The sequence below is a fragment of the Cynocephalus volans genome, chromosome 3 (assembly GCF_027409185.1).
Source record: "Cynocephalus volans isolate mCynVol1 chromosome 3, mCynVol1.pri, whole genome shotgun sequence".
Taxonomy (NCBI): Eukaryota; Metazoa; Chordata; class Mammalia; order Dermoptera; family Cynocephalidae; genus Cynocephalus; species Cynocephalus volans.
This window is the reverse complement of record NC_084462.1, coordinates 76,764,683-76,791,116: the sequence shown is the minus strand read 5'-3', so window position 1 is coordinate 76,791,116 and position 26,434 is coordinate 76,764,683. Positions and strand designations below refer to the sequence as shown.

The 26,434-nt window shown below is 41.0% G+C and overlaps 1 protein-coding gene across 14 annotated transcripts in view; it reads left to right on the top strand.

The window, feature by feature from the left end:
• TLN2 (talin 2) overlaps positions 1-26,434 on the top strand; it is a 410,967-nt gene that overhangs the window by 252,367 nt on the left and 132,166 nt on the right. For all 14 annotated transcript variants that reach the window (XM_063091965.1, XM_063091964.1, XM_063091961.1 and 11 more), the window contains 7 exons: positions 12,407-12,562; positions 17,348-17,449; positions 18,196-18,272; positions 21,221-21,401; positions 22,232-22,345; positions 25,084-25,192; positions 25,973-26,181. In XM_063091965.1, coding sequence (XP_062948035.1) covers positions 12,407-12,562; positions 17,348-17,449; positions 18,196-18,272; positions 21,221-21,401; positions 22,232-22,345; positions 25,084-25,192; positions 25,973-26,181 — 948 coding nt within the window. The remainder of the gene's footprint in view (positions 1-12,406; positions 12,563-17,347; positions 17,450-18,195; positions 18,273-21,220; positions 21,402-22,231; positions 22,346-25,083; positions 25,193-25,972; positions 26,182-26,434) is intronic.

Below are 26,434 nucleotides of genomic sequence, written 5' to 3'. Positions count from 1 at the left end.
CTGCCTCCCAGTAACAGGAAGTTTACCGGGCCGGAGTCCAGGGTGTGGTGGAGTGACAGTCGGCCCGCCCTTACTTCCTTGCCCTCCCAACACTGGTCGGGACGCCCCACGCCCCCAGCCCCGCCAGAGAACCGCGGAGGGAGTGGGAGAGGAGGCCGGCCCGCAGGGTCCGGAAAGCCCCGCGCCAGGCCAAGCAAATGGGCTCAGTGATGGCCGAGCAGGGCGGAGCTGCCCGCACCTGGGAAAATGGAGGCAGCACCGGGGCGGTGAGTGGCCTGGTGGTGCAGGCGGGAGCCGCGTGGGCATCCACCCCCCGAACAGAGCTGCTGTGCCAGGGATCACTCACAGTGCTGTGCCAGTTCGGGTGCTCGCTCTCTGTCTCTGGTTTGTCGCCTTCCGTGTTCTCGGCGCTGCCGCCTTGGGCTATTCAGTCGCGGCGCGGCTCGGGCGCTCCCAGGAATCTTCTTTAATGCCGGTCTGAAACCTCGAATCCTGAATAGGGCCGCTGGCCGCCTTCAGCACAGCCCCGGCCTCCGGGATCCTGTCTGCATCCACAGCAGCCCTGGCACCGTGTTCCCTGTTTCAAGACTCGCTTTTGCAGCTAAGAAACAGTTCTTTTCCTGCTCCACACTTCAAAGCTGTTGACTGTAAATGAGGCAGCCTCTCCTGCCGGGGGCAAAGTGGCGTTGAGGCCCCACGACCGGCCAGCAGCAGCAGTCCTCCCTTAAGAGATGGTGAGAGGATGGTCCACAAGTTTCCCGGCTGCCTGAGGCCCAGTGGCCACCTTTTCCACCTCAGCTACTCCGCGCCAGCCGCCGCAGCCGCCGCTATCTTGAAACTCAATCACCTTGTTTTTAAGAAAGATAATTTAGAGGTCAAGTTCTTTATGTTTAATGGGAGTTTTGAACGATCAGTGAATTTTGGAATGGCCATAATGACTCTACTTATTCGTATTAACAATAATAATATTTGGTAAACAGTTATGTGCCATGCATATCTCATGCAAATCTATAAGCAACTGAGTTAAACTATGACTATTATCTTTTTTTTATAAATGAGAAAACAGATGCCAAGAGATCAAGTGACTCAGCCAGGACCATAAGGCTAGTAACTGAAGGAACGAGGATTTGAATTCAGGTCTCTCTGATTCACATAGACCCTGTTCCTGACCACTGGCTGGGCTTAGCTGGCTTAGCTGGGGTGACCCCATTTGAGAGACGGTCACCTGCCTCCACCATCCTAGCTCCCCACCCACAAAATGGACACATGGGGAGATCTCATTTTAGAGGAAGGAGTGCTTTTCATTCATTATTGTGAGGAGCAACCAGTAGCAGATGAGTTGCAACACTTTTTAGACACAAAGATTAAACAGATTTTCAGCATGTCCACTGGTAATGGCATTCATTTCCATGTTTTCTTGAGTTTTTTGGTAGTCATTCAAGTATGAATGACTTCCATTAATACCATCAGATTTCACAGTGAGTTCCAGCGATGTTATAGGTTCTGATAGGTGTTTGATGATATCTCATTGTGGTTTTCATGTGCTTATTTGCCCTTTGTATATCCTCTTCAGTGAAATGTCTGTTCGTGTCTTTTGCCTGTTTTCTAATTAGATTTGTTTGGGTTTTTACTGTTGGGTTTTGAGAGTTCTTTGTATGTTCTAGGTCCAAATCCTTGTAGATAATGTGGTTTGCAAATATTTTCTCATGGTCTGTAGCTTGTCCTTTCATCCTCTTAAGATTTTTCAAACAGCAAAACTTCTTAATTTTGATGAGGGATATTTTATCAATTTTTCCTTTTATGTGTCTTGCTTACGCTTCATGTATAAGAACTCTTTGTCTAGCCCTAGATTCTGAAGATTTTTCTCCTGTGTTTTCTTGTAAATGTTTTGTGGTTTTACAGGTAGGTCCTTGATCCATTTTGAGTTAGTTTTGTGCAAGGTGTGAGGTGTAGTCGAGGTTCATTTTCTGGCCTATGGGTGTCTAGTTACTCCAGCACCATTTGTTGAAAAGGCTATCCTTCCTCCATTGAAATGCTTTTGCATCTTTGTCAAAATTCAGTAGAACACATTTGTGTCGGTCTATGTCTGGGTTCTCTATTCTGTTGCCTTTTCCCTCCAGGTGTCTTTCCCTCCACTAATATCGCACTGTCTAAATCACTTTAGCTATATAGTAAGACTTAACATCACCTAGAGTCCCTTCGTGTTTTTCTTTTTCAAAATTGTTTTAGCTATTTTAGATTCTTTCCTTTCCATATGCACTTTAGAACAAGCTTGTCTATATCTACAAAAAACTTTGAGATTTTCTTAGGCACTGCATTAAATTTATAAATCAGTTTGGGGAGATTGATATTTTTACTATGTTGAATTTTTTAATCTGTGAATATGATTTCACATACATCTTGCTTTCTTTCATCAATATTTTGTAATTTTCAGCATACAGATCCGGAACATGTTAGAACAATACGAGCAGAATCATTTAACTTTTAGGTTTATTGTTAAATACAGTAAATTGGCCAGATAAACTTATAAGACATGTGTCGACCGCATACATTAATTGATGTATATAAAATTAGCAAAACCATTTAGAGTATATGATAAGGAGATCACACACAGAATAGCACCGAAAAAAATTTTTTGTATGCCTAAGGGATAATAAGGGGTTTTTTTTGTTTGTTTTTGTTTTTTCTATTCTAGTTGTTTTATTTTTTAATTTTTATTTATTTATTAATTTTTTAATTTTATTTTGTCGATATACATTGTGGCTGATTATTGCTCCCCATCACCAAAACCTCCCTCCCTTCTCCCACCCCCCCCCAACAATGTCCTTTCTGTTTGCTTGTCGTATCAACTTCAAGTAATTGTGGTTGTTATATCTTCTCCCCCCCCCCCCCCGGTTTTGTGTGTGTGTGTGAGTGTGAGTGAATTTATATATTAATTTTTAGCTCCCACCAATAAGTGAGAACATGTGGTATTTCTCTTTCTGTGCCTGACTTGTTTCACTTAATATAATTCTCTCAAGGTCCATCCATGTTGTTGCAAATGGCAGTATTTCATTCGTTTTTATAGCTGAGGTAGTATTCCATTGTGTAGATGTACCACATTTTCCGTATCTGCTCATCTGATGATGGACATTTGGGCTGGTTCCAACTCTTGGCTATTGTAAAGAGTGCTGCGATGAACATTGGGGAACAGGTATACCTTCAACTTGATGATTTCCATTCCTCTGGGTATATTCCCAACAGTGGGATAGCTGGGTCGTATGGTAGATCTACCTGCAATTGTTTGAGGAACCTCCATACCATTTTCCATAGAGGCTGCACCATATTGCAGTCCCACCAACAATGTATGAGAGTTCCTTTTTCTCCGCAACCTCGCCAGCATTTATCGTTCAGAGTCTTTTGGATTTTAGCCATCCTAACTGGGGTTAGATGGTATCTCAGTGTGGTTTTGATTTGCATTTCCCAGATGCTGAGTGATGTGGAGCATTTTTTCATATGTCTGTTGGCCATTTGTATATCTTCCTTAGAGAAATGCCTACTTTAGCTCTTTTGCCCATTTTTTAATTGGGGTGCTTGTTTTTTTCTTGTAAAGTTGTTTGAGTTCCTTATATATTCTGGATATTAATCCTTTGTCAGATGTATATTTTGCAAATATTTTCTCCCACTCTGTTGGTTGTCTTTTAACTCTGTTAATTGTTTCTTTTGCTGTGCAGAAGCTTTTTAGTTTGATATAATCCCATTTGTTTATTTTTCCTTTGGTTGCCCATGCTTTTGGGGTCGTATTCATGAAGTCTGTGCCCAGTCCTATTTCCTGAAGTGTTTCTCCTATGTTTTCTTTAAGAAGATTTATTGTTTCAGGGTGTGTATTTAAATCCTTAATCCATTTTGAGTTGATTTTAGTATACGGTGAGAGGTATGGATCTAGTTTCATTCTCCTGCATATCAATATCCAGTTATCCCAGCACCACTTGCTGAAGAGGCAGTCCCTTCCCCAGTGAATAGGCTTGGTGCCTTTGTCAAAGATCAGATGGCAGTAAGTGTGTGGGTTGATTTCTGGATTCTCTATTCTATTCCATTGGTCAGTGTGTCTGTTTTTATGCCAGTACCATGCTGTTTTGGTTATTATAGCTTTGTAGTATAGCTTAAAGTCAGGTAGTGTTATGCCTCCAGCTTTATTTTTTTTGCTCAGCATTGCTTTGGCTATGCGTGGTCTTTTATTGTTCCATATAAATGACTGGATAGTTTTTTCCATTTCTGAGAAAAATGTCTTTGGAATTTTGATGGGGATTGCATTGAATTTGTATATCACTTTGGGTAGTATGGACATTTTCACTATGTTGATTCTTCCAATCCAAGAGCATGGGATATCTTTCCATCTTCTTGTATCCTCTCTAATTTCTCTCAGCAGTGGTTTGTAGTTCTCATTATAGAGTTTTTCACCTCCTTGGTTAACTCAATTCCTAAGTATTTTATTTTTTGGTGGCTATTGTAAATGGGCAGGCTTTCTTGATTTCTCGTTCTGCATGTTCACTATTGGAGAAAAGAAATGCTACTGATTTTTGTGTGTTGATTTTGTATCCTGCTACTGTGCTGAAATCATTTATCAATTCCAAGAGTTTTTTTGTAGAGGTTTTAGGCTGTTCGATATATAGGATCATGTCATCTGCAAACAGGGACAGTTTGACTTCATCTTTTCCAATCTGGATGCCCTTTATTTCCTTCTCTTCTCTGATTGCTCTGGCTAGTACTTCCAACACTATGTTGAATAGGAGTGGTGAGAGTGGGCATCCTTGTCTAGTTCCTGTTCTTAAAGGAAAAGCTTTCAGCTTTTCCCCATTCAGGATGATATTCGCAGTGGGTTTACCATATATGGCTTTAATTATGTTGAGATACTTTCCCTCTATACCTAACTTATAGAGGGTCTTTGTCATGAATGAGTGCTGAACTTTATCAAATGCTTTTTCAGCATCTATAGAGATGATCATATGGTCCTTCTGTTTGAGTTTATTAATATGGTGTATCACATTTATTGATTTGCGTATGTTGAACCAACCTTGCATCCCTGGGATGAATCCCACTTGATCGTGATGAATAATTTTTCGTATGTGTTGCTGTATTCTGTTTGCTAGTATTTTAGTGAGGATTTTTGCATCTATATTCATCAAGGATATCGGCCTGTAGTTTTCTTTTTTGGTTATATCTTTCCCTGGTTTTGATATCAGGATAATGTTTGCTTCATAGAATGAGTTTGGGAGATTTGCATCCGTTTCAATCTTTTGGAATAGTTTGTAAAGAATCGGTGTCCATTCCTCTCTGAATGTTTGGTAAAATTCTGCTGTGAATCCATCTGGTCCTGGGCTTTTCTTTGTTGGGAGCCTTCTGATAACAGCTTCAATCTCCTTTATTGTTATTGGTCTGTTCAAATTTTCTACGTCTTCATGGTTCAGTTTTGGGAGCTTGTGTGTGTCCAGAAATTTATCCATTTCCTCCAGATTTTCAAATTTGTTGGCGTATAGTTGTTTATAGTAGTCTCGAATGATTCCTTGTATTTCAGATGAATCAGTTGTAATATCTCCTTTTTCATTTCTAATTTTTGTTATTTGAGTCTTCTCTCTTCTTTTTTTTGTTAGCCATGCTAATGGTTTGTCAATTTTATTTATCTTTTCAAAAAACCAACTTTTTGATTCGTTGATCTTTTGAATTGTTTTTTGGTTTTCAATTTCATTCAGTTCTGCTCTGATCTTAATGATTTCTTTCCGTCTGCTAACTTTAGGTTTGGATTGATCTTGTTTTTCTAGTTCTTTAAGGTGAAGTGTTAGGTTGTTCACTTGCCATCTTTCCATTCTTCTGAAGTGAGCGTTTAATGCAATAAATTTCCCCCTCAATACTGCTTTTGCAGTATCCCACAGGTTTTGGTATGATATATCATTGTTTTCATTAGTTTCAGTAAATTTTTTGATTTCATTAAGTAGAATGCTGTTTAATTTCCATGTGTTTGTATAGTTTCCAGAGTTTCGTTTGTTATTAATTTCTAGTTTTAATCCATTGTGGTCTGAGAAGATACATGGGATAATTCCAATTTTTTTGAATTTATTGAGACTTGATTTGTGACCTAATATGTGATCTGTCCTGGAAAATGATCCATGTGCTGACGAGAAGAATGAATATTCTGAGATTGTTGGGTGGAATGTTCTGTAGATATCTGCCAATTCCAATTGGTCTAGAGTCTTGTTTAGATCTTGTGTTTCTCTACTGATTCTTTGCCTAGATGATCTGTCTAATATTGACAGTGGAGTGTTCAGGTCCCCTGCTATTATGGTATTAGTGTCTATTTCCTTCTTTAGGTCTAATAGAGTTTGTTTTATAAATCTGGCTGCTCCAACATTGGGTGCATACGTATTTATGATTGTTATGTCTTCTTGATGGATCAGTCCTTTTATCATTAAGTAGTGTCCCTCATTGTCTCTTTTTATGGTTTTTAGTTTAAAGTCTATTTTGTCAGATATAAAAATAGCCACTCCAGCTCGTTTTTCTTTTCTGTTTGCATGGTAAATCTTTTTCCATCCTTTCACTCTTAGTCTGTGTGAATCTTTATGGTGAGGTGGGTCTCTTGTAGGCAGCATATAGTTGGGTCCTCCTTTTTGATCCAGTCAGCCAGTCTGTGTCTTTTGATTGGGGAATTTAAGCCTTTTACATTAAGAGTTGTTATTGAAAGGTGTTGATTTATTCCTAGCATTTTATTGGTTGTTTGGTTGTCTTAGGTGTCTTTTGTTCCTTGCTTTCTGATTTACTGTTTGGTTTCTGTGTTTGTTGGTTCCTTAGGTTGTAGATAGCATTTTTGTTTGCTTGTTTTCTGTTCATGAATGCCATTTTTATTATACTTGTGGGTACTGATTTTTCTTGGGTTTTTATGGCAGTGGTAGTTATTTTTCAGGAACCAAACCCAGTACTCCCTTGAGGATTTCTTGTAAGGGTGGTCGTGTGGTAGTAAACGCCTGCAGTTTTTGTTTGTCTGAGAAATATACTATTTGCCCTTCATTTCGGAAGGATAGCCTTGCAGGGTAGAGTATTCTTGGCTGGCAATCTTTGTCGATAATAAGTTTTATTTAAAGGCATAGATAACAGTTATCTCAGACCCCAAAATGAACATTGCATTAAATTGTGAAGGAGGTTCATTGGCACAGTTTAGGAAGTAAATTTAAAGTGAGTGATTCCAGCTTCTTATTCGCTGTTTTTATAGGCTGCTATTAGAAACTCTAAATTAAACAACTCAATTATAATTTACTAGACATTTAAATATTGATATTGAACACTTAAACATACCACACAGCCTTGAGATTAATGATAGATATTCTGAGAGGACTGTGTGATATGTTTATAGCTGCTTCCATTCTATTTTCTTCTGTATCTGTGAACACTTCATCCTAATATTCATTGTTATAAAAGAACTCGTATGTTGGAGTTGGGAAAATTGGGCTAGAATCCAGGATGGGAATAAATACCTATATGAGAAATAGCAGAAACTTATGTGACATTAAGGGACATACCTAACCTCTCTAAATCTTAGTTTTTTCATCTGAAAAGTGAGAATAGTAATTCCATGTAGAGTACTAATGAAGATCATGTGAGCTAATGTATGTAAACAAGAGTAGTTCCTGGAATCTAAGGATATTTGATAAATGTTATGTTATTCCAGTCACTTAACCCTTCCCACATCTCCCACATTCCTGACCCTAGTTCTTTACCTTTCTAATTGATTTTTAGGATATGTGATGTAGAGCAGGGGTTGTAACAGGCCAGATAGGAAATGTCTTAGGTGTTGCCAGCAGTGCTGCTCAGCTTTGCCCTGGTAGTATGGAAGAAGCGCAGGGAATGTGTGAGTGAATGGGATGCTTATGTTCCTATGAAGCTTTATTTATGGACTCTGAAGTTTGAATTTCATATAATTTTCACATGTCACAAAATATTATTCCTCTTTTGAAATTTTTTCATTTAAAAATGGAAAATTTTCTCTTGGCTCTCAGGCCATAAAAAAATAGGCATTAAGCTGGATTTAGTTTCAGCCATAGCTTGCCTGTCCTAGTACTGAGAATATCTGTAAGCCATATAATGAGTCCACAGGGAACAGCATTAGGCAGCAGTATTCTTAGTAGCTAAGAGAGATGCTTTGAAGAGACAGACTTGGGTTTGGGTCCTGGCTTTACCATATAGTAGTTGGACCTTGGTTAAGTTGCTCTACCTTCCATCTCTAAGCTTCAGTTTGCTCACTATAATATTGTGACTTTTTATGAGGTTTAGAGAAGGTAATATAGAAAAGGGGACTGTCTCGTATAAGATCTCAATAAGTGGGAGCTGTAAATGTGTACATTCTTCCTCTTTCATGACTTCTTTTGCATTTCATCGTAATCTACTAAATCAAAACCCCATAGCAATGGTAAGGCACTTCCCATAGGATCTTGCTCATTCCAGAAAATCCTTGTGTAACCCTTCTCACTTCTAAATTACCCTTTGAAATTTCCCTGCAATCACAGCCAGAGCCTTGAGGTGAGGTACCTGGAGAGCTGACCCTCTTCTCTCCTTAACTGTGGAAGTATCACAGAGGGCATTCAAAATGTCTCAGAAGCATGAGTTAAATGAAAATGGATTTCCAATTGTTTTTAAAAAGAGAAATGACTAATAAACAGGGTTAACGCCCAGTTTTGCTCTTGAGTAGCCATTCCTTTGTGCTGTGCCCCCAAAAGAAATGAGTTTACTGGTGAAAGACACAGCACCCAGGCCAGCCCTTTGGTGCCCAGCTCAGCTGGATCACAGGGAGAACCCTTTGGGATTCGACCGTGTAAAGGTGAGGGGCCCAGGGCCAAAAGCTTAGCCCGATCACGTTCCTCCACCAATTCTGAATCTCATGTGTGAGGCACGGGTGATGTAAGAATCAGCCAGTCCCTCACCTGTGAGAAGAGCCAGCAGGTGAGCAGGCTTTGATTGCAGCTTGCCGCCGGGGCTGAGCCCATAATCATGGCTGAGATATGTTTGAAACAGGAGGGGTTAGGCTTATTAATGGAAATATCCTGCCTCTCCTTGATAGAATGCCCACGTTTTCCTGCCTGTGAGTTACGCAAGCTATGGACATCTTCACAAGCAACCTAATCAGGACAACCTCAAGAGTGAAGCTTCTAGACAGCTGGCCAAAATCACAGCTATAGTCTCTGAGTCAGAGGGGTCTGCACCGGGGCCTGCCTTACCATGCTCTTGTCTACTGGAGATAAAAGGATACTGGTTTGTGTAGTTGAAGTTTGGGTAGGAGTGGAGCAGACTGAGGTTCAAGGTATAAGAAGGAAGAGGGACCCCTCTAACATCTGTGCCACTGAGGAGCTAAGACAGGTCTCTGCACCAGCGAAGACCCTACATTGCTGTCACATGTCTGAGCCATTTACTATCTTAACTTTCTCCATCTGCTCTGCATTTTGTGGTTAGGTGCTGAAATAATTGTATCCCTGGCTGGTGGTCTCTTTTGCCTGTTTCAGTATCTCATGTTCTCCGTATCCCCTTCCCCCAGTCGTGGCATGCTGATGGAATGTCCACTGTAAGTGGTTTGTCTGTCCACTGTGGCTTCCTATCCCAGGCTGGAATGATCTGGACAAGAGTTAGAGCAATCCGTCATGATTCAGCACTCCCATACCCCAGAGCCCCTCGCTGGGGAGAGGCGCAGATGGGAAAGGATGAAGGGAACAGCTGCAAACCATATTTTTTCTCTTCCTGGGTCCCAGCAGCTCAGCTTGTGCCACCCCGTGGGACTAAATTAGCTGCATCAAGCCTCTCAACATAAATCTCTCTGTGGCTCCTAAATCAAATGAGGTTAACTGGCAATGTTTGTCCTTCATTGATTTTGCCCCTTGCAGAACTGACCTCTTTTGAAAGAATCTGACTCTTCTCAGTGTTTTTTAAGGACTTGAGGCTCACGCAGTGCTGCATTCCCCTCCTCAGACACCCACACAGCTTCCTGACACCACTGTGTCGTCCTGTGAGAAAGCTGGAGGTGTGCTGTGACCATCAAAAGCTGAGGGCTTCTGAAATCCCCCTTGGGAGGCGGGGGTGGTTTGTGGGTTTTGGCCTCTTTTCTGTTGACTTCCACCAGAAGACAGTGAACTGTGGTGGACAGTCTGCTTTTAAAGTCAGATATTTTTGAGCTAGTCAAATTTGTGTTCAAATTGTGACTTTTGGGCAAATTAACCGTCTCTTCATTTGCAGAATGAAAAATGAGGATACCAGCTTTAGGGATGCTCTGAAGGTGGTGCTTGTTAAGTATCTAGTATGCTTCAGCCCTGTTTTTAGTGCCTGAATCCTGCAGCACTGTGTGTACACTCACTAATATACATACGTGCATTCTCTGTGTGTGAATAGGTATCCCTCTCAGGATAGTGGTTTAGGCATTGCTAAGTTTCAGCAAATATCATTTGAAAAGTTTTTTTTTCTCACAACACTAAAAATATATATGTATTAGGATACATTTTGGAAATAAGGAAAAACACCTGAAAATAATAGAAATCCATGAGAGGATAATTGTCACCATTTTTTCATATAATGACACATACTTGTTTTTAAATTTTTATTTCATATAGGATCAGGTTATTTATATTGTTTTTTTAGTTATATGAATAATTTATTTCCATAAGGCTAGTTATTTTCCTACAATATGATTTTTAATAGTTGCAGAATAGTCTGTTATCTGGATATACCACAATTTATGTGTCAAGTCCCACATTGTTGAAAAGTTGGTTCGTTTCTAGTTTTTCACTATGATATACTTTGGTTCAGCTTCTTGTGGCATAATCTTTACACACACCTAACTTTTAAAAAGTAAGTTCCTTAAAGCAAGTTGTGTTAGAAGTTAGGAACATTTTTAAGGCTTTGTATAGATAATGACACATTTTCTTCTGTAAAGCCTTTGCCATTTTAAACCTCCATCAGTAGCGGTCCCCTTCACACCTTCCTCAATTCTGAGTAATTAAAACAAACAACCTTTGCTATAGTCATAAGTGACACTTATTTGCATATTATTCATTTTGTTATTTTAAAGACATTTTCCACTCACGTTCTTCAGTTATTTTTGTTGATTTACAAAAATGCTTCACATAGTACATAAATCCTTTACTGTTACTATTACTAAAATATTTTACTATTCATTATAAAAAATTTTCTGGCAGTCATTGCTTTTTAATTATTTTTATGGCAAGGTTTCCTTTTTTCTTCTGCTTCTCTCTTTTTCCTTCCTTCTTTCTCTGAAAAGTATATCAAAGTAGGTATATTTTGAGTTAAAGCTTTTAATCTTTTTCTTTATGGCTTCTTATTTTGGTGTTTTTGTTAGAAAGTTACTTCTTATCCAGGAATTATAAAAAAATCCAGCTGTACGTTCTTCCACAATCTTGAATTTGTTTTGGTATGAGTGTGAGTAGGGATCTGTTATTTTAATAGACGTGATTACTGTGTCTTAAAAACATTACTAAAACGGGCTGAGCCCGTGGCGCACTCGGTAGCGTGCTGCGCTAGCAGCGCGGCGACGCTCCCGCCGCCGCGGGTTCAGATCCTATATAAGGATGATCGGTGCACTCCCTGGCTGAGCGCCGGTCACCGGAAAAAAAAAAAAAAAAAAAAAAAAAAAAAAACATTACTAAAACTAATCATAAAAGATGTTTTAAGAATCATTAGATATACAAAAATACCAGGAACAAAGAATCCAAATGGAAATATATTTCGGAGATTTTTTTGGAAGTGCAGGGGCTGCGTCTTCTTGTAGTGAGAAGACTCTACTTTGGCAGAGTTTTAGTTAATTTTTAGATTATTTAAATTCAAAATTAACCCTCTTTTGTTACTTACTGAGTTGGCTATTGGGAGTGATAATATTTGCAGTTCACCTTAGCTTCTTTTTCTCTGGATATCTTTTCAGTTCTGTCCTTTCTTGCTGACACAGTCTCTGTTTTTGGAGCAACCTGCCCTCCTGAACAGCATCTCTTTCCAGGGAGCATGGCTTTGTGGATCTTTGCAGTCTTCTGATGTCTGTTTTAGCTCCCATCTCTCTTTTTTTTTTTTTTTTTTGTCCTTTTTTGTGACCGCGCTCAGCCAGTGAGCGAACCGGCCATCCCCATATAGGATCCAAACCCGCGGCGGGAGCACCGCTGCGCTCCCAGCGCCGCACTCTCCCGAGTGCGCCACCAGGTCGGCCCCCATGTCTTTAATTTAAAGAGTTATTCACGTGGCCTGAAAACCTTGGTTTTTTTAAAAGAGCTCTGCCTGTTGTGAAACACAGTGTATGTGGGTTGACTGCAGGTAAAATATTGCAAAATCACCAATTCTTGGCAAAATCAGACGTATCCAGAGGAAGAGTGCTGACTCTTGGTATCTCCTGTTTCAGGAAAAGATGAAAGGCAAGAACAAACTGGTCCCTCGCCTTCTGGGGATCACCAAAGACTCGGTGATGCGCGTGGACGAGAAGACCAAGGAAGTGCTGCAGGAATGGCCCCTCACCACGGTCAAGCGCTGGGCAGCCTCGCCCAAGAGCTTCACGCTGGTAGGGACTGGCAGAGGGCAGTGAGGGGACGAACATGGCCTCAGGTGATATTGTGGGGCTGGCGAAAGACCAGATTCTAGCCCACTGGGTTTCTCTGGCCTTAGAGAGCCAGCATGGGGAGAGGAAGATGGTGTAAGTCCACAGGCAGGAAGGAGGACTGGTCCAGAAGCAAGAGAGGGGGCAGCAAGTCTGAGTTTCTTTGGCCACTGCTCCCTCTTTGATGCTCTACATGAGTCTGCCTCTAGGTCATTAACCAGAAAGAGCCACTCACCAGTGTGATTCTGTGTTCCTCATGACATCCCTGGCATGTCCTGAAAGGATGAGACCCACTCTCTGAGACCCACACAAAAGCCCCCTCTTTATCTTTGTTTTAGCCATTCTTAAGAATTACGATGTCTCGCCTGCCCAGTAAGAAAGCAGAGTAGGTAGTGAAAATATAGCAGACTTTGGGGGAGTATTAAGAACCATGGTTTGTTATCTCCCAGTTCTATGACGTTGTTCAAATTACCTCTCCTCTCTGAGCCTTAATTTTCTCACCTATAAATTGGGGATAGCAGTACCTGTTGCATAGAGTTGCTAGGGTTAAATGAGATGATGATGGTAAAATGCTTAGTGTAAAACTCATGGAAAGTAGGGGGATTATGTATTTGTTCAGGCCTTCAGACCTCTGAATTCCTCTTCCCAAATTCCGTCTCTGCCATTAGCAGAGTATACCTGTGTAGATTTAACTATAGCAACATTGATATGTGAAACACAGTAGGGCAGGTATTTTGTAGGGCAAGTTGAGCAGTAGAGAAAATAATAAAGCATGGGCATTTGTCCATTTTCTTCAGAACTCCTGAGGTGTCTAGTGAATGCTGGAAATATCAGCTTGCACCTAGGCAAGATCTCATAATAGGACATAGTATTAGTCTGTTTCTGTTGCTTACAACATAATACCTGAAATTGAGTGATTTATAAAGAAAACAAAATTTATTGCTTACACTTTTGGAGGCTGGGAAGTCCGAAGTCCAGGGAACACATCTGGTGAGGGTCTTGGTGGTGGCAACAGTGACCCAGGGGTATCATGGCAGAAAATGGCAGAGCACAGAGAGACTAACCTCTCATGCACTCCCCTTTTAAAGCCCTCAGAACCACACCCCTGGCCACCATTATTAATCTATTCACTATAACTCCTACAATCCAATCACCTCTTCAAGGCCCTACCTTTCAATTACCATAATAGGATTTCCCACCCTCAACAGTTAACAGTGGGGATTAAGTTTTGGAGGAACATTCAACCCAAGGCAGACATCAAAAAAAAAAAAAATGTAAAAGGTGTAAAGAAGGTGCCTTGGAAGGAGTAATTAGTAATCTAATCTAATTTGATCATAGATTGATAGGCTCATGCCAGTTGAAAGAAATCTTCAAATATACCTTCTTTCTTCCTGTAGTCAGTAGCAGCTGTACCTGCATGGTCCTTGAAAGATGGGTGTTCATGCTTAGAGAGCTACAGACTCATCTTCCATTATAAGAAGTCAGGGATAACTTCTAACATACAAAAATCAAGAAATCAATATAAACATGTCATTTAGAGATACTAGAAGACGCTGCTAAAAGAGTTGAGGGAGGCGTGGTGGAAAGTGAATGTTGGAGTGGGTAGGACAAGGAACAACTATGTTTTGTTATATCTCTTAATACTATTGATTTTTTAAAACTAGGTTCAAGTATTACTTTATTAAAAACAAATTTATTTTAAAAATAAATAGGTATAATCTCAGTAACTACCTTAAACAAAAGAGAGAATGAATATCAATATTTTTGTTAAAGCATAAAGTTGAATTAAAGGTTATAATATAATATTTCTTCCTATTCCTAGGCTTTATTTAATTTCCAAGTGTTTGGAGATTTTCCTGTTGTCCTTTTATTGTTGATTTTTAGTTTGATACCATTATGGTCAGGGAACATACTCTGTATAATTCAATTCTTTTAACTATTTTGGGTTTGTTTTATATCACAGGATATGATCATTCTTGGTGAATGTTCTATGAGTTCTCAAAAAGAATGTACGAGTATATTCTGCTGTTGTTGGGTAAAGTGGGTTCTGTAAATGCCAGTTAGATCTCTTAGCTGATGGTGTTGTTCCAGTCTTCCATATCCTTGTGAATTTTCTGTCTAGTAATTCTATCAATTGCTGAGAGTGAAGTTCTGAACAATAATTGTGGCTTTTGCTATTTCTTCTATCAGCTCTATCAGTTTTTGCTTCATGTATTTTGCAGTTTTATTTGATGCCTATACATTTAAGATTCCTATATTTTCTTAATGGAGAGATTTTTTTTTTATCGTTATGTAATGTTCTTTTGTTCTACTAATTTATTTTGCTCTGAAATCTGCTTTATTTGATGTTAATATAACCACTGATGCTTTTCTTAAGTTAATGTTTGCATGCAATATCATTTTCTATCCTTTTACTTTCAACCTACAAATACTGTTATATTCAAAGTGAGTTTCTTGTAGACAGCATAATTAGTTGGGTCATGGTTTTTTAAAAGTCCATTTTGTCAATCTTTTTTAATTGGTGTATAAGCTAACTATGGATATGTTAGAACTAAGTCTATGGTTTTATAATTTTTTTGTCTCTATTTTTTTTCCTCTGTTTTTCTTGCTTTCCTGTGAGTTACTGAAACATCTTTTAGAGTTCCATTTTGATTTATGTTTTTGATCATATCACTTTGTATGGTGTTCTTGGTGATTATTCTAGATCTCACTACATATATAGGAAATTAATTAAAGCCTACTATTGAGTAAAGTGTAGAAACTTTACTTCCATTTAGGTCTCTTTGCCCTCCCCACTTTTTGAATATAATTGTTTAAATCTTTCTTCTATGTACACTAAACACCATATGCATGGTGTCATAACTTCTGCTTTAAACATAAAATATGATTAAAGAAACTCATGAGGTAAAGGATAGTCTGTTATGTTTACGTCTGGTTTTATCATCTCGTTTTTCTTCCTTCCTTTCTAAAGTTCCCTGTCTCCTTCTGTTACAATCTCCTTTGTGTTTATAGAGCTTCCTTTAGCCATTTGTTAAAGATAGGTCGGCTAGCAACAAATTCTTAGTTTCCCTTCTTCCGAGGATGTTTTTATTTTCCCTTCGTTCATGAAGGATAATTTTCCAGATAACAGCATGTGGAATTCACAGTTCTTTTCCTTTAGCACTTGAAAAATGTCATGCTGTTTCCTTCTCTCCTCCATTGTTTTGGATGAGAAATTTGCTGTCATTAAAGTTGGTATTCGTTTAATATGTCTTTTTTCTCTGCCTGGTTTTGAGATTTTTTTTTTTTCCTTTATCTCTAGTTTTTAAAATTCTTGGTGAAGATTTTTTAGGGTTTCTTCTGTTGGTGTTCTCTAAGCTTCTTGAATTTGTAGGTTTACATCTTTCACTAATTTGGGGAAGTTTTTAGCCATTATTTCTTTAAATACTTTTTTTGTCCCACATTGTCCTTTCTTTCTGTTATTCTGATGGTATTAATATTAGATCTTTTGTTATTGTCCTATAGATCCCTAAACCTCTGTTTGTTGTTTTCTTAGTTTATTTTCTCTGTATCGTTCAGATTGACTAAATTCTATTCATCTGTTTTCAAGTTTACTGATTCTATCCTCTGTCATCTCCACACTATTTAGTCTATCCTGTGAGTTTTTTGTTTTGGTTATTGCACTTTTAAGTTCTATAATTTCCATTTGATTCTTTTTTATGATTTCTGTTTCTTTGTTGAAACTTTTTTTTCATTTGTTTCAAGAGAGTTGATTGAAACATTTTTATGATGGCTACTTAAAGTTTTTATAAAATAATTCCAATATCTGATTTATTTCAGTATTGGTATCAATTGATTATCTTTTCTCATTCATATCATGATCACCCTGGTTCTTGATGTGAGATTTTTTTATTATGTCCCAGACATCTTAGTTATTATGTTAGGAGACTCTTGATCTTCCTTAAATTTTCTATTTTAGCAGGCAGCCACCTTGTTCAGGTTTAGTGTGTAGTGCTCCGGCCTACTTTTGTGGTATTTAGTTTCATTTTCTGAGTCCTTGCAGTGCTATTCTAGGCTGCTTTGTTCTTTTGACACTGCTGGGGTTTATGCTCAAACCCTTTTGATTCTGTCTAGGAGGGCAGAAGTCACTTTCCTGAGCTGCCTGCTATTTCTGGGTGACTTTTATTGGAGAAGGCAGAAGCCACTGGGTCTGAGTCTCTTTACACCATTGGGTAGAGGGCAGGAAAATAGAGGGCTTTACTGTGGCTTGTGGTGCAAAAAGATCAGACCACCAGTCTGGATTGTAGAACGGGGCCTGGATGGTCCAGGGTGTCACTACTGTGCAGCTGTCAGTGAACATCAGCCTAGGTTGTTGAGCTGGGGGTGGAGCTCCCAACTAGGTCACTGTTGGGCGTTCCCTGTCCTGGTCCTTTGGCCAGAGAGAGCAGACTTTCAGGAACTGCCTGTTAAGGATTCCAATTTTCAGGCCTCTCTGGCTCCCAGTCTTGCGGTTATGTTGCATATTTAAAAAAAAAAAAAAAACTTTCATATTGTGTTTCTTCCAGTCCTGAGGCTTCCAACCAGTCCACCTTTCCAGTCTTCAGAGCCCTTCACTCTTGTTGAATACATTTTAGGATGTTCAGTTGTACTTAGAGGGGAGAAGCAGGGAAAAGTGAGTCTGTGTTATATACTGTTCCATAACTGGACCTCCTAGCCTTTATAACCAGTATATCTGATGTAGCTGTACTTCTTCTAATGCTGTTTTTTCAGGATTTTGGGGAGTATCAGGAAAGCTACTATTCAGTGCAAACCACTGAGGGAGAGCAGATATCCCAGCTGATTGCAGGCTACATTGACATCATCCTCAAAAAGGTATTTTGAATTGATGCAAATTGGAAAAGCAAGACTTCTTTATTAAAAGACTCAGTTTAGATAATGGGGCTACTTTGAAACAAATCCTTATTTGAGATATTTGATCCACTGATTTAATCTTTGACATTAAGATTACTCGAGTATGAAATCTTTGGCCTTGAGATCCTATGAGAATATCTGATTTTGCTGTAGTACATATTTGTATCATTTACTGCCAGGTAACGAGCAACAATGTGTCACTTAGCTAGTGAATGAACCTAGCTAACCCCCTCAGCATCTTCTCCACGTAGTGTGTTATGCTTTCCAGCCTCTGTGGAAACCCAGATTGAGGAGCTAAAAGTGTTCTCTGTAGTTTTTATGTTTTGGGGGTGTTATTTTTGTGCCAAATGTAATGGGGTTATATGCCATAGTGGTATACAGAAAAACAGATTTCCTCAGACTTCAAGATACAGCCTATTCAAATAACCAAGTTCTCATAGAATGTTAATATGTGCATCTTGATTTTTTTACTATGTAAAATTAAGTTTGTACAATTATAAATATAGAGGACACTGTATATCCCTATATTAAATAATGTATTTCTCTTTTTTATTGTTATGCTTTTTGTTCTCCCATCACTTATTAAATATCCGATACAAGGAATTTTGGGTAAACCTCAAATTTTTGCTCATTTCCCTTCAAAAGTTCTTTTCAAAGGCCCTGTGTTAAGACCTAATTTTCATTTTTGCATACTGTGTTATCTCCAGAAACAAAGTAAAGACAGATTTGGACTAGAAGGCGATGAGGAGTCAACTATGTTAGAAGAGTCCGTTTCCCCCAAAAAGTAAGTATTGGTGAGAGTACTGGAGAACTGCCTTCTCCCTGGGTGGGCAGGTTTCTTCCTGCCAGCTCTGGGCCTCTTGCTCTGAATCCGTCACCTGGAGGAGATGATGGGTAGATGATTCATCGAGTCTAGCATCTCCAAGTGTGGTGCCCAGGCCAGCAGCATTGATCTTGCGGTTGTCTTGTATGAGGGGCTAAGGATTTCAGAGAGACGCTTAGTAAGGTATGGTGTTTTAACTCCATCTTTAGAGATAGTGAGCGTTCATGAGTCCAGTTTTGTATTTCTGATTTAAATCTCATGCATCGGACCATTATCATCCAAAAGCTGGAGAGTGATCTGTTTGATTCTGGCCTTTTTTGGGGGAGAGGCCTAGGGGTCTAGCCAGTGGAGGAATTCCTGCTCATGCAAAACTTGCTACATGCCATGCTTGTCTCACATGCAAGGACACAGCACAGGGGAATGGTTAGGAACATGGACTTTGGAGCCAGACTTGCTGGGGTTAAATCTGGGGTCTGTCCTTTGCTCTGTGACCCTGGGGAAGCTACTGAATTTTCTGTCTGCATGAGCTCATCTATAAAAAGGTGGTATAACAGTAGTAATGCCCTGTAGATTTTGTTTTCTTGAGTTACTAATAATGCACATATTTTAGTCCGTTTTGTGTTGCTATAACAGAATACCTGAGACTGGGTGATTTATAAAGAAAAATGACATTTATTGCTTATAGTTTCTAAGGTTGGGAAGTCCAAAGTCCATCTGGTGGTGGCGACAGTGACCCAGGGGTCTCACATTGCAAGATGGTAGAAGCAGAGAGAGCAAGAGAGAGACAGAGAGAGACAGACTCTCTTCTTTTAAAGCCCTCAGAACTATACCCCTGACCACCATTTTTAATCCATTCACCATGACATGGTCCTACAATCCAATCACCTCTTCAAGGCTCCACCTTTCAATTACCGTAATAGGATTTCCCACTTTCTTAACAGTCACAGTGGGGGCTAAGTTTCAAATACGTAAAACTTGAGGGACACGATTCAAGCTTCAGTGAGTTTTGGGGGGCACAATTCAGTCCACTGCAGCACATAAAACAATGCCTGGCACATAGTTAAGTGTTTGTCATTGTTATCATCATCATTATTTTAAATTAAGAGCAGTCTCAATTTAGCACCATTTAAAGATGAGGAAACAGATTTGTTAAGATTAGGAAACATCTAATAAATATTACTTTTTGGGAACTTGTATAGACTTTTTATGTTAAATAGAGCTTTGTAATAACTCTTCTTCTCTACACTTTACTGTGTGTGTCCAACATGCTGTCTCATTTGATCCCACAACAACTCTCAATGCAAGAGGTAGGCCAAATATTATTATCCCTAATTCACGGATAAGGAAACCAGAGCTCACGGAAGTTAGCTGAGATGCACACATGTGGCAGAGCCAGGGCTCAGATTCGAATCTTGGGATGTTTCTCATAGCACACTGCCAGAAAGTTCTAGCATGTTCCAGTGTATTGAATTTGCTTAGCCATAATAGTTGTTTGTCTAACATTTCCTCCCTTTCTGCCACTTTCTCACAATTCACTTCCTAATCACCCTGAAGGTGCTTTTCCATTTGTCCCGTTATTACACAAGTTAGAACCAAACCTGGTGTGATGCATTTCAAGTACTACCCTCTGGCAAAGCACTGTAAGTTCTTGGAATTACTAATGGACGTTAGATGGAAATGAGTGAGCTAGTGCATCCTGACAGGGTGAACTATTCACTTAGAAGGGCTCTGCAGCACTTGTGCTTACCATAGGAGCAGCCCGGTCAGTATCTGAGCCCAGTGCTGGGTCCCTGTCTGGAACTGCTGCAGCCCCTCCTTGCTCAGGGCATCACCACGGGGTCAGATCAAGGCAAACAGGAAGAATGGTCCAAGGTGGTTCCCATCACTAGACCTTCCATTTCTTCCTGTATTGGTCTTTGGCTGAGACCTCCGAAAGCTGCTGACTTCTTACTGGAGCTCCCTATTGTCAACCCTTCCACAGACGTTTCTCTAGAGATATCTGTTACTTGGGATCCTAGCCATTGATCCTTGCCCTGGGCAACAGGGAATATCTGTGATGGTTTGAGGGTCCTGAGACAGAGGCCCCTGCCTCTTAATGCAGCTGCGTCCTCCCAACCCCCAACACATGTGCACACAGACTCACCCAGACTGTCCCTGTGGGTTTGCTCACTGGGCTTCTGGAGATGTGCTGCCCTCCGACTTGTCACTTTCAGATAGTCAAAGTCCTTTGCACATACCATTCATTCTAAGAAAATATCAAGAAATAAAAAAATTATAATTTTTTTGTCAGACACCCTAAGAGTCTTCCCAGTCTTTAGTTGAAATCCTCTGGAAAGGGTGCCAAAGTCTGTCACATCTTCAAGGCTCCAGAGGAGATGAAACATCCTCCGTGGTCAGTGACCTTGGACCTGGGGGAGGGGAGCTAAGTTGTGGGAAATTTTCTTTAAGTTCGTTTCCACATTTGTCCCTTCGAGCTAAGAATAAAAGATCTCCATCTCCAATGCCTATGATGGAACCTGGCACACTATAGGTATTTGTTGAATGAATTTTTTCAGGTATGATCTACCAAATAATAGATCAGTGTATCCAAAACCTTCACTTACACCTGGAACATCATTATTATAGGAATATCTATGTTTTTTTGAGAAGCACTAATTGCATAATTCCATGAACCTGTTACATGGGTAAATTGGGAATAATTATTTATTACAGATTAGAAAAGGATTCATCTCAGGGATCTTCCACCGAGCATTTTAGTGCCACTTCATTCCTATTTTCCTTCTGTATGTGCCTCTATAAATTGGCCTCCACAGCATAAAGCAGTGAACACGTGCGACCTCTGGGGTGTCTTCTCATTCCACTCCATGTGGGTGGCTCCCTCACAGTGACCAAACTGTCTTTCCCCGCAGGTCCACCATCTTGCAGCAGCAGTTCAACCGGACTGGGAAGGTGGAACACGGCTCCGTGGCACTGCCAGCCGTGATGCGCTCAGGCTCCAGCGGTCCCGAGACCTTCAACGTCGGCAGCATGCCCTCACCCCAGCAGCAGGTCATGGTTGGTCAGATGCACCGAGGCCACATGCCGCCCCTGGTGAGGCTCTGTGTGCTGTCTCCTGCTCGCTAGTATGCTACCTCCACTGTGCAGGGGATCTCTCTCTAGCTCCCTCTGAACCATGGCTCATTCCGCTGTGCGTGTTTTTAGTTGGGTGACTCCTATCACTACCAGTCTAGAATCAGAGGGGCCTCTGTGGCTTGAGAATTAGGGACCTCTCAATGTACCTTAGGGACAGAATCCTGCTCCTCTCTCCTAGCAGCCTCAAGCTGCTTGGTCTCAATACCCTTTGGAGAGTCTGAGAAGTAGACCAGGACTAGAGAGATCCCAATACTTCACCCCAGGGGACATTGATTCCTTTCCACTGTGCTGGTCTGTCTGACTCAGTGCCTCTCTCAGGCCTGCACTGGGAATTTTTGAAAGCTTAAGAGCCTCAAAGCTCAGAAATTATTTGACTCTGCAGTAGCACGTTAACTGTAGATTTGTGTGGAACCTTACATATTTATCAAGAAGCTTTATCATTTCACTCCCACGTGTTTCCTAGGCATGAGATCTTCTGTCCTTAGTACACAATGATTGGATCTCCTTAGTCCCCCTGCAAAGACTCTTCTGAGCCTTCTCATCAGCTAATTAAGCTCTCCACACTCTTCTGATTATAATCCCTCTATTGCAATTTTGTATTCTATTAATATAACATAATATCTATTTCTGGCCCTCAGGTTGAAACGTGAGGTGGTTCAGAGGCTTGTTGAGATGTACCTTGGACTGCTTTGTCTTGAGCTCAGAGTTCAGTTTTGCTTTGTTTTGCATGGAGGACTGTGTCAGTCCCAGGGGTGGTGTATGACTACCTTGTTCTTCTGCCTTCACAGACCTCAGCCCAGCAGGCCCTCATGGGGACCATCAACACAAGCATGCACGCTGTCCAGCAGGCCCAGGATGACCTCAGTGAGCTCGACTCACTGCCACCCCTCGGCCAGGATATGGTAAATATGGTGTCATCCCGTGTCTTTGCCCTGGCAGAAAACAGGCTTATGCACTCTGTCTGGATTCAGCAGTCTCCAGCTAGGTGAAGTAGAAACCCATGTTTTTTCAAAATATTGGATCTCTGTCTCTCAGTTGCACCGATAGGAAGAGAGAACCAGAGGGTGCTGCTGGCAACACCACGATGGCTAAGAACCGGGACCCTAGAGTCACGTGATCTGGATTTACATCCCAGCTTCACTACTCACTGGCTAGTGAATCTGGGCAACTTGCCGTGAGCCTCCACCTGTGAATAGGGTTGCTGTGAATATGCAGTGACTTGATCACTGACAGAGTTCTTATTAGCAACATACCTAGCACATAGTAAGAGCTCAGTAAATATTAGCGGTTTTTATTTTAACTACCAGTCGCGGTTCTCAAATTTTAGCATGCATCAAAATCAGCTGGAGGTCTTGTTAAAACACATTAGTGGGCCCTGTCATTATCTTCTGACTCAATAGGTCTTGGGTGTGTCCTGAGAGTTTCCATTTCCAACTCATATGATGCTGATGACTTTGGGGACCGAGCTTTGAAAACCACTGGATAACTACTTTCAAGCTTCTCAGCAGGGCAGGGTAATTAGCCCAGAGACCTTCCTGTAGCTGTTGATGCATGAAATCATCTAACTCCTCCTACTAAGATTGTAGTCCACAGGCCAGTAGCATTGGCAATGCCTAGGGTCTTGTGAGAAGTGCAGAATCTGCATTTTAGGCAAGTTCCCAACTGCTTTGTGTGCACATTAAAGTTTGAAAGCACTGGCTAGTGCTGTTGATCTCAACCCTGCTTTGCACATTAGAATCACCTGAGGAGCTTTAAAAGCAAGGCCTAAGGCCCCAACTCAGACCAAATAAATCAGTTCTACTGCAGGTGGGGCCTTGGTAACAGTATTTTTTATTCTCCCCAGGTGATTTTAATGGGCAGTCAGGGTTGAAAACCACTGCTATAGGACTCACTGGTGCCATCACAGGGGCCAGAATCAAGATACAATTTGTAGCTTCATCTTGTCCAGCTGGGATAACTGCCCTCCTAATTCTCCCCGAATGCTTTGTTTTTCATTTACATACTTGTGTTCATGGAGCTTGCCAGTCAGTATCCTCAGTGCTGTTTCTCCTAAGTACTTGAAATCATTAAATGTTTTGCTTTGGGGGACTTCAGAGTGATAGTACGTATGGCAGACTCCCATGTCCAGTACAATTATAAGGTAGAATGTTAAGATATTTGGATTTAACATTCCTGCTTCACCAATTTTCAAAGAATTAGAATGCAATAAAATATTAGTGCCAGACACATCTTGAATTTAGATTAATATTTTGGGGATGTTTTGGGAAGTAGATCAGCACGTTCCTCGCCAATATAAATGATCAGTTATTGGCTAAGCCCTGAAATGCCAGAAAACAGAGAACTTGTTATTTATAGGTTCAAATAAAGTGTAAGAGCTGGGAAGTTTTTTTAAAACTATTGAATTTCTGCAGTAGAAGAAATGTAAGGCACAGAACCTGTATATAATTTGCCTAAGGTCGTATCACCTATTAGTGGTGGAGCTGGATCCAGAACAGGGGTCTTGATCCATCCCCCAATCGCACCAGGAAAGGTGCCGCATGTACATGAGCATGACACTTGTCTTCAGGGTGGTTGTATGCAAGCGATACTTGTGAGCAGAAAGACGCAAATTCTAACCCTGCTCCCTGAAAAGCAAGGTGAAAATTAGCAACAACTATTAGTGCTAATATGCAGTATTATTATGAAACATTTTTCTTCCTCTTTTCCAGTTGAACTTACCTGAATAAAGCCATATAGAGTCTTTGTCCCTAAGATCTTTATAGGGTTACAGCAATAGCTATGCTAATTGTATGACTAGGCATTTGTCAGACTCCTGCCATTGTAGCCAATTGTATTGTTAAGCAATTCATAACCAAAGCCAAAATGTTTCATTATTTTAGTTATACTAAGTTTCCATTTGTATGGTCAGGGCTAGGGCTCAGACCCTTCAAACCCATTGTACAGGCTGGGTTACCAGACCCCTCACAAGTAGGTCCACGCTAGGTAATTGGGAAAGATCCTGGCACGCATGTCCTTGCTAGGTAATTGAGAAAGATCCTGGGAGCCATTGGCAGACGACACGAGCTCAGTGCTCAGCAGTAGCAGTAGCAGCAGAAGAAGCAGCAGTGGCCTCTTGGGGCATCCTGGGGACACTAACAGCAACAGCTTGCAGCAATAGCCTCCAGCAGCAGTGGTAGCCTCCCTCTGGCCCCCCTGGGGGAGGGGGTGGGGGTGCTCTGAATCAGAGCCATTCATCCTTTATACTTAAGTCCATAACCCAGGACACCTGGGTGCACATGCACAATTACATTAGACAATAACCAAAGAACACCTGGGCGCATGTGCGTATTTATATCAAATGTTCAGCAAGATTCTGAACATCTGAGGGGCCCTGACCATTTTCTTTCACTTTCCCTACAATCTTAAAAGTTAAAAAACCAAAACAATATAAGATACAGGGAGAGTTTACATGTCATTCAGCATCTCTGAACAAGCAAGAGGCCTGTTAAAGATATTTTTTAAGATGACTTAAGGGCCCCATCAATGCCGTTCTAATAAGAAGAGTGTAGCCAAAATGCTGGTCTCGATTTATGGCACAATTTCTCAGGTCTCCCAGTAGTTCTGTGCTGCCACTGTGTCATGCTGTTGTCTGGCTTTGCAGGCATCTAGGGTATGGGTTCAGAACAAAGTCGACGAGTCCAAACATGAGATCCACTCGCAAGTTGATGCTATCACAGCTGGAACGGCTTCAGTTGTTAACCTCACGGCTGGTAAGTCCCTGAGGGATTTGTGGTGTATTGTGGATTTGTGTCTTATTCTTTGATTGAAATGACAGATTTTTCATATTATGAGGATAGTCTTATTTTTAGGCACTTGGAATACTTCAGGCTTTTTCTCTCAATGACCCAGGAGAAATGTAAGGAACATCTTATTCCTTTTTGTCTATATCCTGTATCATTATTAAAAAACACTTATTTAGCGTTTCTCATTGTTCATCAACATGCTGGACAAACTTCAAAGTGTGTGGAGCTAGTTTCCCCCTTCCGGGAGCTTACAGTCCAAAATGGTTTTGAATGGACAGATCCAGCATACAGGCCTTCGCTGAGTGTCCAGCAGTGGTTTCTTCCTTGGTAGTAAGACTCCCAGCCTTGCATTGTCAAGTGAGAGCCAGGAAGGACCTTGGCTTTACCCTAAGCGGATCATTGTTTCAGGAGCAGAGTTGTCCCTCTGAGCTGCTGACAGGGGCCTAATGAAAAGGGGGATAGGATGCCGAGACTTCCTTTGGAATTTTAAAGGTTCTTGTGCTCGGTATTTCAATGTGTGAGGCTTCCAGGTGAAAGGACCTTCTTGAAGTCACCTTGGAGACAGGGAGAGCTGCATCTCACCGTGCTCATGCAGAGCTTTGTGTCTCCTCCTGTGGGATGGTAGGGGATGAGCTCCGGCCAACGTGGGTTTTGAAAATTCTCACCAGGACCACTAACTCCTGCCAGCGTGGGCTCTCCTCACCCTTCACTGCCCCCTTTGATGGTGATGGTCCTTCTCTGTCCCAGGTGACCCTGCAGACACTGACTACACAGCTGTGGGATGCGCGATCACCACTATTTCTTCCAACTTGACGGAGATGTCCAAGGGTGTGAAGCTGTTGGCAGCCCTCATGGACGATGAGGTGGGCAGTGGGGAGGACTTGCTGAGAGCTGCAAGGACCCTTGCTGGAGCAGTGTCAGACTTGCTGAAAGCTGTGCAGCCTACTTCTGGAGAGGTGAGCTCTAGGGGCAAGCAGCCAATCTGGTTCTGATGCGACAGGTGCATCCTTTGGGGACCAGGGGCTCTTGCTTCCTGCCCTGTTCCTTCTATCCTGACAGGGGTATTACCGTGCAGTAGTATTTGGAGTTGTTGAACTGGTGCAGAAGTTATTGTTCAACCTTCATCATTGGTTGAGCTCTTGGTATGGAAGCTTACCCCACAAGGGTACTTGCTTAGATGTAACCCCAGGAACTTAACACATATGACTA